The sequence below is a fragment of the Mus musculus genome, chromosome 2 (genome assembly GCF_000001635.26).
Source record: "Mus musculus strain C57BL/6J chromosome 2, GRCm38.p6 C57BL/6J".
Classification (NCBI taxonomy): domain Eukaryota; kingdom Metazoa; phylum Chordata; class Mammalia; order Rodentia; family Muridae; genus Mus; species Mus musculus.
This window is the reverse complement of record NC_000068.7, coordinates 128769940-128782446: the sequence shown is the minus strand read 5'-3', so window position 1 is coordinate 128782446 and position 12507 is coordinate 128769940. Positions and strand designations below refer to the sequence as shown.

The 12507-nt window shown below is 44.5% G+C and overlaps 1 protein-coding gene across 2 annotated transcripts in view; it reads right to left on the bottom strand.

The window, feature by feature from the left end:
- Mertk (MER proto-oncogene tyrosine kinase) overlaps positions 1 to 12507 on the bottom strand; it is a 104248-nt gene that overhangs the window by 20716 nt on the left and 71025 nt on the right. For both annotated transcript variants that reach the window (NM_008587.2, XM_006498860.3), the window contains exons 9-13: positions 10947 to 11100; positions 6008 to 6161; positions 4949 to 5034; positions 3437 to 3532; positions 2575 to 2655 (exon numbers count right to left, since the gene is read on the bottom strand). In NM_008587.2, the coding sequence (NP_032613.1) occupies positions 2575 to 2655; positions 3437 to 3532; positions 4949 to 5034; positions 6008 to 6161; positions 10947 to 11100 (571 nt within the window). The remainder of the gene's footprint in view (positions 1 to 2574; positions 2656 to 3436; positions 3533 to 4948; positions 5035 to 6007; positions 6162 to 10946; positions 11101 to 12507) is intronic.

Genomic DNA, 12507 nt, shown 5'->3' with positions numbered 1-12507 from the left:
CAAGGCAGGGCCAACAAGGTCAGCTCAGGGGTGGGGACCAGGAACAGCACTTTTGTTTAGTAAAACTAAAATTCACACTGGGCTTCAGGGTGCATTCACCATGGGGAAGTTGAGGAAGAACTCAAGGGGCCAGCCTAGACTATAGAGCAAGATCTTGTCTCTAAAAGCAAGCAAGCAAGCAAACAAACCAACCCTTCTTTCAAACAAAAATAGAAACTCCTGAACTATAGAGATAGGAAGGAACACTTGTCAGTGTTTGGGGGTTGGGAGGAGAGAAGCCAGTGGTGAAACCCGAGGGATTTTTAGGGCTGCCCATCTGTTCTGCACGATACCATATAGGGGACATAGATCATTCACGCATTTGTCCAACACCATAGAATTATACAAGACCAACAGCAGACACGAGTGAAAGCAAAGAGCTTCCGTTGATGATATGTGAGTGTGAGTCCATCAACTGGACAACAGACTAATCAAAGATGGTTGCTTATAGCATGTAAGAGAAGTTGTGGGTAAGGGGACAGGGAACTCACGGTGACTGGACTTTCTGCTTGGTTGTTCTGTCAACCTAAAACTGCTCTTTAAAATGATACTTTACTTTTAATAAGGAAAAAATATTCTCCCCAAATCCAAAGTGATTTCCAACTGAGCTGGGAGTACTTTCATAGCAAAATTTAAAAATGGACCAATTTAAGAGAATTATTTTGCAATTCAGTATTGGCCCATCTAGACAGCTTAGTGGATAAAGGCCCCAAAAGCTTGATAACCTGAATTTGATACCTGGGGAACCCACAGGATGGAAGAAGACAACAGACAGCCACAAATTGTTCTCTAATCTCTATACATGTGCCATGGTACAAAGCGTGCATACACACACACACACACACACACACACACACACACACACACACAAATAATTAAGTAAATAAAATTGTAAATGAAATTGTAAATAAAATTCAATATTGTGCTATCTGAAACAAGCCAGTTCCAAGAGAATAAATCCTGTTTGATCCACTTTTAGACAGTGCCTGGAGTGACAAAGCCATACAGAAAATGGGAGGGCTACTTCCTGGGTGGGTGTGATGGTTTGTATATCCTTGGACCAGAGAGTGGCACCATCTGAAGGTGTAGCCTTGTTGGAATAGGTGTGACCTGGTTGGAATGGGTGTGTCACTGTGGGTGTGGGTATAAGATCCTCACTCTAGTTGCCTGGAAGTCAGTCTTCCACTAGCAGCCTTTGGATGAAGACATAGAACTCTCAGCTCCTCCTGTGCCATGCCTGCCTGGATACTGCCATGCTCTCGCCTTGATGATAATGGACTGAACCTCTGAACCTGTAAGCCAGCCCCAATTAAATGTTGTTTTTTATAAGACTTGCCTTGGTCATGGTGTCTGTTCACAGCAGTAAAACCCTATCTAAGACAGTGCGGGAGTGGGTGGGGAATGGAGAGTTTCAGTTAGAAGAGATGGGAAGTTTAAGACTGGATGGTGAGGACAGTGCTTGACAATGGGAAGGTGAGAAATGACACTGGCTAAAATGCCAAATGTTTAAGATGGCAAATTCCATCTTATGTATATCTCACTATAATTAAAAACAGACAAACCTCAAGGCAAGGCCTGTCTTAAGGGATTTCTTGAACAGGGTGTAGCTCGTGACTAAAATGGCCTTTGAGGGTACCTAGCCAGGTCTGCACTATTCTAACAGTTTGCTATATTTATTTCATTCCAGCACAGAAAACTTATTAAAAGCTTTACATTTACAGCAGAGCTGTCACCAGCATCCTCTCTGTTGCCCTTAGCTATGGAGAACCAGGGGACCCAACAGGAGGTGGGGATAGAGGTCTGTCTGTAAACTCCTCCCCAAGGACCAAACCCAGGCCAATGGGCTCTCAGGAGTCTTTTTTTTAGTAAATTTGAAACATATATTTATTTTGCCACATCATCAGGGTTTTTTTTCCCCCCTCAGAAAAACACACTCTAAGTGACTGTGTCACCCTGTAGACAACATCAATCTTTGGTCACAATGTCAAGGGCTCTTGGCCAAGAGTCTAACAAGTTCTCTTTGAAATGACCGGGTTTTTATTTTATGTTCCACAGTGCTTGCAATTGAACCCAGGGCCTTGTGCCTGCTAGGTGAGTCCTCTGCTCCTGAACTACAGGGAGATTCTGAAGCCAGAGGCTGTTCTTTCGATCTTTGATAACCAGGGTGATGTAATTCATGTGGGAGCTAGTCTGAGGAGGTGGCCCCACAGGGGTCAGATAGTAACACTAGATCTCTCTGCCTCCAGGACTCACGCCTCACTTTGGGATCATTAGCTCTATTAGGTAATGGAAGATGAGGGAGATGAAGAGAGAGTTGGTGGAACTGACAAATATTGTTTTGAGCATGAAGAATATCCAATGCCTGTGTGTACAGAGAGCCTGTCCTTTCTGCTGGTGACCACGCTTCCACATTGATCGTCACACCAATTGACCCATTGGTGGCAGAGAACAGAACACAACCACTGTTCTACAAGGAGCACCTGACATTGAGGTGACTGTCCACCCAGAAGAACAGGTCCCACGCCAGGAACTCACACTTCATGGTCTTCACTGCCACCTTCTGAGAAGTCCCATCTTCTTGCTTCAAATTTCCTTCCATTACAGACCCAAACTCTCCTGTGAAATGAAGCAGTATCTATGCAGTGCTGCGCAGATGCTTTCCTGGCCACAGAACCACACATGTGTGTGGACCTGGAGCAAGTCATCCGCAGACAGCAGGCAGACCCTGCTCAGACCTCTTACACCCGCATGCGAGGCATGCACACTGGCCCTGTGAGTTTGAGTAGTTCAGATTTTACTTAGCTTGTTGTCACTTCACCAACCATTGTAACGGACTCAAGATACTTAGAGGAAAACATGGGAAGTGTACCAAAGATCACAAAACAGCATTTTTCACCACCCAAGTGCTAAAGATGGAACTCAGGGCTTCATGCACGTTTGGGAAACACTCTACCACTGAACTCCATTCCCAGCCCAAAGCACAAATTTAATAACACTACCATTCATGCTAAAACAAATTTAAAATTTAAGTATATACTTTCATCAACTCAAGTAGATCAATACCTTAAAGGAAGTAGAATACCAATCAATAAATAGAGAACAGTAATAAATAGTAATCAACAAATCACATGCTTTGCAGTAAGGGAAGGGAATTTATACTTCTGAAGCTTACTCTGTTCCAGGGACTGCAGATGCCTCTTACATATGTCAGATCTGAGTTTCAAAATTCTCCTATTTCATTTTAAGCTCCAAAGAAAGAATTATTTGCATTATAACTCCAAGTCATAAAATTGATATTTTATTCAACAAGTATACATTAAAAAAAGAAAGAAAGAAAGAAGTCCTCCACTGCTCTTTGTCTTTTAGAATGTTAAAGAATCACTCTGAAGCGGCTTACCTTCACCCAGAACTTTGCCGAGAACCAGAAGGTTTCTGTCAATCACAACATCTTCCAGCTTATTCTGCAGCTCCTCGCTCACTCCCAGGCTCTGCACTATGAGAGGAGTAACGATGTGAGAGAGAAGCAGCCGTGTGCTTTCTTCAGTAAGCATAAGCAGATGTATATGGAACATTTTGTTCAGAGTAACACACTTGCCCAACTTATACTGTGGTTGGGGGAAATAACATTAATCCTTCAAGGTAAGACCGTCTACAAACAGCTATAAAAATGAGACCCACACATCCCTTCCCTTTTCATGATAGCAGCTGTCTGCACAGGGATTCACGCAGAAGAAGTCTGCTTTTGACTTTAAAGGGGTTAGGGAAACACCAATGAGCACATGCTGGTGGATTCTATAGGCCTATTTGTGGTATAGAAAAGAATCATTGGGATATGTCTCCTACCCTCCCATGCCAGCCAGGGAAGAAGATAAATGGAGCACAGGAAATATTCAGAGAACAAACTGTCCTCATACATGTGATATGTGGCACCTCATTTTAAGACATCAGGTACTTCAGGGGTCTGGAAAATAAGACTGTCTATAGCGAGGATGTAGTATAGAATAATGAACGCAACAGGCGTGCAGCATTAGAGAGAGAGAGAGAGAGAGAGACCCACTTAATGACCAGCTGGGAGATGGTTCACCCTGAACTACAGTTGGGGCATGAGTCACCTTTCAAAGAGAAGAGCCTCAGAAGGGAGATGTTCCCTCCTAGAAAAAAAATATTCAATTTGTTCTCCAATAGAGGGAAAAGTTGTCTAAATGAATAATTCTTAAATACAAGAACAGAGACATCTAATGTTTAAAAATGTATATTAGAAAAGTAGTTAATGCATCGAATAAGCTTTGGTTCATAGGAGCCCGGACTCCATGAGGCTATGTTTTGTTTTGTGTGTTTTGCTAAGCCAGACGACCAGAAGCACGGCCTTGACAATGTTTTCATTCTTCCCATGCTGCTCCTGAAACCGCTTAGGAACTTCCGTTTACCCTCCCCACAAACCAGAACCCCCCACTCCCACTCAGCAAAACCCAAGCCTGCCAGTATAACTTGCCAGACTATCCATCTCCTTTGAGTGAGTGGCCAGGACGACAGGAGGTGAGGCTGCTCCTTTAAACCTTTGACCTCTGCCCTCTGCCCCATTTCCCATCAGCCACAGGGTTTTTTCTTTTCCTCAGTGATTCATGAGGCTCTGGATCCCTAATTCATTTTTTAACTCCAGGAGGCTGAGGCAGGAGGATCATGACTTTGAGGGCAGCCTGAACTACATAGCAAGACCCTGTGTCAGAAAACCAAAACCAAAACCCATGCCTATGTGTGTGTACATACACATGTGTATATATACATGTTGGAAACCCACATATGTGTATGTATTTGTTTTCCATTCTCATCTCTTAGCGTTCATTAGAGACTTATCTTGGGTCTCCACTATTTTAACTTTTGCCAAAAAGTGAACCGATGTTCAACTCACAGGTAAGCTCGATGGCTCGCCGGCAGAAGGACTTCTTCGCTCTATAATTTACGACCAGTTGGGAATCCTCCTCAGAGAATGCTCCCCTGCACAAAACAGAGATATCCAACCATAAGGTCAGGGCATTGGAACCGTGACACAGGACAGTATGGTGTCCGTCACCAAATATAAATGGCCCTCCTGCAGCCAGAACATTTCCCTGCTGGGGACATAGCTTGGTGGGTGGAGTAATGGTATAGCAGGCATGAGGCCCCAGCTAACCAGCCAGTCTAGCCAATATGGTAAGACCCAGCTTTAATGAGAGTCTATCTCAAAAATACACTGGAGGAGGCCTGTGGAGTGGCTCAGTGTTAGGTAAAGGCAATTGAGCTTAATCTCTGGAACTCACATGTGGAAGAAGAGAATTAACTAATTTTTTGCAAGTTGTATTCTGATCTCCTTATATGTATCATGGTATGGCATGCACACACACACACACACACACACACACACACACACACACAGAGTTTTAAAAAAGTTCTTTCTTTATTTTTTTAAAATTTTAAAACACTTGTGAGCAAGAAAGGAAAACACCAGATAGTGACCTCTGGTTTCCACACAGGCATGCACAGAAAAGTGCAAATGTACACAAGTACACACACACACACACACACACACACACACACACACACACACACTAATCAGTCTCCTTTTTAAAGCCTCTCAGTAAATACTGTCCTGTTTGCACAGTGCATCCTACTGAAGAGCTCTTCTCTGTAAAGAGCCTACCACAGGACTTGTTCTTGCTGTCACTGAACCTGTCCAAGTAGGGAAGTCACCTGACTCGTGGGCTTGCATAAGATAGGACAAGGCAAGAAGCCCAGCCAGAGAGGCGCTATTATCTGTTACAACAATGTCATCAATACCATGAGGTTATTATTTTTTTTTTTAGGCAGGGTTTCCTCCATCTCAGCTCTATGTAGACCAGATTGGTTGTGAATTCACAAAGGTCTACCTGCCCCTGCCTCTGCTGGGATTAAAGGTGTGCTCCACCATGCCTGCTCACAGTTACCAACTTACCCAAACTTTGTTTCCTGGACTCTCCTTCTGAGGGCCAGAGAAATACACAAAATTAACCCGATTAAAATGAATCCACAGAAGCAGCCGAGGATGATGAACATAGAGTCGGTGTTGCCAGGGGCTGGGGTTGACGAGGGTGCGTAATCTACCTTACCTGGAACAAACCCAAAACCATGCATTGGAAAGAGTTCTCTGGGATTCAAAATACAGCAACTTGCAAATCCTTTACCATTTTGTGAGCAATGAACGCAGATCATTCTCACTTTGTGCAAGGTGAAATGATTCTGAGCTTTACCTATTAGTGAAAGTAGGGGCTGGAGAGATGGCTCAGGAGTTGGTAGCGCTGCTCTTGCAGAAGATGCAGGTTCAGTTTCTAGTACCTACACTGGGTGGCTCAGAACTGCCTGAAATGGCAGCTCTGCAGGGTTCCAACAGCTTATGTGGCCTCTGCGGACACTGCTCTCCCTTGCAGAGCAGTGAGATGTGCTCTCATGGGACACAGACAGGCAGACAATGCACACACACACACACACACACACACACACACACACACACACAAAACGAATAAAACTTAAGAAGACAATGAGACTAGTTAGATTCTATCATTCCACAGTAAGTGCCTGTCAAAACGACACACTGAACTGCACAAATATATATATAACTTTCACTTGTCAATTAAAAAAAAAATAACCAAATGTTGGCAATAAGTGCAGAAGAAAAGGAAAAATTAGTAAAGCTAGCATTTGTTTGGTGCACGGCATTTTCCCTTCCTTCCTTGCTTCCTCCTCTATCTCCCTTTTTAGCTTCTTTCACAGGGTTTCCCTACAGTCTATGCTGCTCTCCTGCTCTTTTTCCTCCTGCCTCTTCCAGGATCACAGTCCTTTGCACCATACCTGGCTTGTGCAAAGTAAACCAAAACTGTAGAAATCAGAGTTATTTCTTTATACAAAAAAGAAAAAAAACCAAACAAACCAAGAGACATTTAAACAATCCTTGAGCACATGGAAACACCTTCTGCGTTGCAGGGAGCTGTCATGTCGGACTGTAATTTCAGCATTTTGTCTTCTTGCTCTTGGTGTTGTCAAGTATCTCTGAAAGCTTTTGTTGTGTGGGATGGCACCCAGGGCCTCCTGAATTCTAAGCAAGTGCTGTAGCCTTAAGCTATGCTCCCAGCCTCTAAAGTAAGGGCTTTGCAGGGACACTTTAACTGGGACACTATCATTGTTTCTGTCACGTACTGTGCTTATATAAATCATTCACAACTGTGCTCAAGCCAATACATTCTTTTGTTGTTTTGTTTTGTTTTGTTTTGTTCTAGACAGGGTTTCTCTGTATAGTCCTGGCTGTCCTGGAACTTACTCTGTAGACCAGGCTGGCCTTGAACTCAGAAATCCACCTGCCTCTGCCTCCCAAGTGCTAGGATTAAAGGCGTGTGCCACCGCGCCCAGCAACAATAAATTTTTCAAGCAACAATGATGCCAATATCCCTGCTCCACTTACCTTCCATTCCTTACCTTCCAACACCCCCAACTCCCACCCCCACCCCTGCTACTTTTTCACATTTTCACTAATAGCTTCTGTCAATTATCCATGTTTGGAAAAGTCATTTGGATTTGGCAAGGAAGTCACGTGGGCATTTGTCTTTGCCAAGTGTATGAAGTGAATGACAGGTCAGTCACCAACAAGCCTGGAAACATGATAGGACTACTCTGGAGACCCTGCGCATCTGTCACTTACAGTGACCAGTGGCAGTGTTATGTTTTGTATAATGATTCTCACAGGAGGGTAACTAGAATTTGAAACGTGTTGCTGGGAGGAACTGGTGTTATTTAGACTGCAGTGCTGGGTGTTTTTTACATATTGGATGGAGCATTGCAAAGTGATTCTGCCTATGAAGCAAAACTTCAGGATTGTTTACAGCTTGTTACACATGTGTCTTAGTCAGGGTTTCTATTCCTGCACAAACATCATGACCAAGAAGCAAGTTGGGGAGGAAAGGGTTTATTCGGCTTACACTTCCATACTGCTGTTCATCACCAAGGAAGTCAGGACTGGAACTCAAGCAGGTCAGAAAGCAGGAGCCGATGCAGAGGCCATGGAGGGATGTTCTTTACTGGCTTGCCTCCTCTGGCTTGCTAAGCCTGCTCTCTTATAGAACCAAGACTACCAGCCCAGAGATGGTCCCACCCACAAGGGGCCTTTCCCCCTTGATCACTAACTGAGTAAATGCCTTTCAGTTGGATCTCATGGAGGCATTTCCTCAAATGAAGTTCCTTTCTCTGTGATAACTCCAGCTGTGTCAAGTTGACACAAAACTAGCCAGTACAATTGACCCCTTGTCAACTTGACACACAAACACATCACTAGTAAGCCTCAGCCCTTACATTCTTATTCATCCCCAAGATCTAAATAACTTTAGAAGTCCCACAGTCTTTACATATTCTTAAAATTTCAATTTCTTTAAAATATCCATCTCTTTTAAAATCCAAAGTCTTTTTACAATTAAAAGTCTCTTAACTGTGGGCTCCACTAAAACAGTTTCTTCCTTCAAGAGGGAAAATATCAGGGCACAGCCACAATCAAAAGCAAAAGTCAATCGCCAACCGTCCAATGTCTGGGATCCAACTTACGATCTTCTGGGCTCCTCCAAGGGCTTGGGTCACTTCTCCAGCCATGCCCTTTGTAGCACACGTGTCATCCTCTAGGCTCCAGATGCCTGTACTCCACTGCTGCTGCTGCTGCTCTTGGTGGTCATCTCATGGTACTGGCATCTCCAAAACACTGCATGACCCCTTCAGTCCTGGGCCATCAATTGCAACTGAGGCTGGACTTTCACCAATGGCCTTCCATGGCCTCTCATAGTGCCAAGCCTCAGCTGCTCTGCTCAACTCCTTCATGCCTTCAAAACCAGTACCACCTGAATGACCCTTACACATTACCAAGTCCAGCCACAGCACAAGGTACAACTTTGGCTATATCTGGAACACAGCCACTGTGCTCTCAGAAAACACTTCCCAGAAGATGTCACCTCAATGATGCTGGTCTCTTCTTAATCACCGCTAATTTCTTAGCTCCAGCTAACCAGCATCAATAGTCCCAGTAATGCAAAGTTTTTGCTTTAGTAGTTCTGGTATCTTGTTAATCACAGCTGATTCTTCAGCCCCAGCTAACCAGAACTACAGAATCTTCACAATCAAAACAGGAATGGCCCTGAAAAGAGTCTTTAATTTTCCCTCTGAAATTTCACACACCAGAGCTCCATCTTCTGCAGTGTTCTCAACATTATCTTCCAAGCTCCTACACAACATCTGACAGAGCTCTTAACAACGGATGGATCTTCAAGCCCAAAGTTCCAAAGTCCTTCCACAGTCCTCCCCAAAACATGGTCAGTTTGTCACAGGAATACCCCACTCCACTGGTACCAATTTGTCTTAGTCAGGGTTTCTATTCCTGCACAAACATCATGACCAAGAAGCAAGTTGGGGAGGAAAGGGTTTATTCGGCTTACACTTCCATACTGCTGTTCATCACCAAGGAAGTCAGGACTGGAACTCAAGCAGGTCAGAAAGCAGGAGCCGATGCAGAGGCCATGGAGGGATGTTCTTTACTGGCTTGCCTCCTCTGGCTTGCTAAGCCTGCTCTCTTATAGAACCAAGACTACCAGCCCAGAGATGGTCCCACCCACAAGGGGCCTTTCCCCCTTGATCACTAACTGAGTAAATGCCTTTCAGTTGGATCTCATGGAGGCATTTCCTCAAATGAAGTTCCTTTCTCTGTGATAACTCCAGCTGTGTCAAGTTGACACAAAACTAGCCAGTACAACATGAAAATGGAATTTCTGTGGTCGCAAATTCTGATTTCTAAGAAGGATGGACCATTATTGATATGCATGTTTGCCAGTGTGCTTGACAATGCATGAATGCACACATATGTGGGTAACCATGGAGATGAAAAAAGGGCATCAGGTCCTCTGGAGCTGTAGTTACAGTGGCTGTAAGCTTCTTGATGTGAGCACTGGAAACTAAAGCTCTGGTCCTCTGCAAGAGCAGCAGGTGTTCTTATCGTCTGTCCTAAACTTTGGTTTGTAAAGCTGGGCCTTTGAGTTTCTTCCAGATAAACGCCCTTAGTCTCCGGAGCATCAGAAACTACATTTCCCAGGTACTGAGTCTCCTGGCTGCTAAGGTAATCTACTAAACAGGAGAGCCTGCTTGAGGATCATGGGGAAAGAAACAGACATAAATGAGTCATCTGCTATCCAGTCTCATCTGCTATTGGGTGCAAAGGCGGAGTTAGGCAAGAACTTGTAAACAAGTAAGTCATGCTGAGAAGATGGTTGGCTATGGATTTTACAATAAAGGTTCAATTCTGCTCAACCTAGGATGGGTTGGCGTCAGAACAAAGCTGGCTCCCCTGATTTACAGAAGCACGAACAGCATTTCGCCTATGTGAGGCATCATGGTGGCTTCTTGCCAAAGAACATTCTGGCAATAGGCAAGAGGTAATATGCATGGTTGGGCATTTAGCTCAGCCAGCCATGGCAGCATGAGGATGGCACCCGAAGGAAACACTTGATGGCCAATGCAGACTGAGTCACAGAGCACATTACCAGAGGGTTGATTGGGTAAAAACAAGGCAAGCAATAGCTTCAAACAGAGCAGAAACAAATGTTGCAAACCAACTGTGCCAGTGAGAGGGAGCTACAGACCAGCGGTATTGCCTGTCTAAAATATGGTGTCATGGGCCTTAAACCAAATTCAACAGGTAGAGCCCAATTCAGTATTTGGAAAGGACTGATCTTCAGTAATGGCAGGAGTGTTGGAGTTCTTGCACAATGCTTTTCGGTCCTTATTCTGCACTTGTCAATCAGCCACCCTTGCACTGGTCCCACTTAGGCAGTCTGAGCTCACATTCTGCAGTCAACACGCCCCGCCCCACTCACTGTGTTCAGGAATGATGATATTCACTGGCTCACTGAAGGGCCCGATGCCCCCTTTAGTAATGGCCGCGATTCTCACTGTGCAGGTGGCATTGTGGATTTGGACAGGAATCTGAGCCCAGCTGCCATTCTGGCTGACTTCTTCAGAAAGCTCTTTCTAGAAATAGAGAAGATAAAAGGAAACGAAACGCTGAGACATGGTGGGAGGTGGCTCACTAGACAGCTACCCACATTGCCCACAGTTCCCTCTGAGGGAAGCCACCTATTCTCCATGCACAGAGGTCATGTTTCCACAAAGTTCCTTCTTCACAGGGCCATTGCCAGTAACTCTGCAGGGTGCATCATGGGGCTGGGGGTGGGGGTGTTTGCAGTTTCAGTTCTTGGGAAACTAAGCCCCTAAAGGCATGGCACTTATAGTTATTCCAGAAACTTCTGGAACAGAGGGAACATGTAGTGGATGCTTCTAGATCAGTGGTTCTTACTCTTCCTAATGCTGTAACCCTTCAATACAGTTCCTCATGCTGTGCTGACCCCTAACCAGAAAATTATTTCATGGCTACTTCATAACTATAACTTTGCTCTTGTTATGAATCATAATATAAATATCTGAGATGTAGGATAGCTGATATACAACTCCCCAAAAGTGGTTGTGACTCACGGGTTGAGACCCACGGTTTTAGATGTTGCGAGCAGGACTGAACTCTTGAGAGCCCATGTGCACAGTGCCACAGACTCACTCTGTTCCTTGGCACTATGCACCTGTCAAGCACCCTTGCTTTATAGCCCAGCTTCTCTTCTCTGAAGTCCTGGGGATTCTGACTGAACGCTCTGGGTAGATAGAGGGAAAACTGAGAGCACTTTCCCACTTACGCTTGACAAAGGGACAATTTTGGGTGATTAAAAAAAAAAACTTTTTTAGATTTGTTAATGTTATGTGCACGAGTATTTTGCCTGTATGTATGTCTGTGCACCACATGCATGCCTGCACTGTGGATGCCAGAAGAGAGTGTTGGATTCCTGGAACAGTTGTGTGATACTATGTGGGTGCTGGGAATTGAACCTGGGTCCTCTGGAGGAGCAGTCAGTGCTCTTAACTGCTCAGACTTCTCTCCAGCCTCCATCTGTGTAGTTTTGGGGGCCTGGGTTTACTTTTACTGCTGGTGTTTTAAAGCCGTTGCCATGCAACAGGGAGCCATTCAGACCCAGGCAGAGAGGTAACCGCAACACACACTGACACATTCCTCGGGCTTTCCAGACCTGCACGGTCACTGCGCTCTCTCTTATGTGAAATGTAGGTGGGCCTGGATTTTTTACTTTTGTTACTTTTTTCAGATCATATTATGATTACAACATTTCTGCCTTCCCTTTCCTCTCTCTAAAGTCTCCTATATATCCCTCCTTGGTTGCCTTCAAAGAGAATATTTTATATACACATATATATGTATATGTATGTACACACACACACACACACACACACACACATGTTTTCAGGGCCAAAGTTGACAGCAATATATATGACAAAGTGAATGGGGAAAGCAGATGAGACTCTGCCCTACACAAAGAA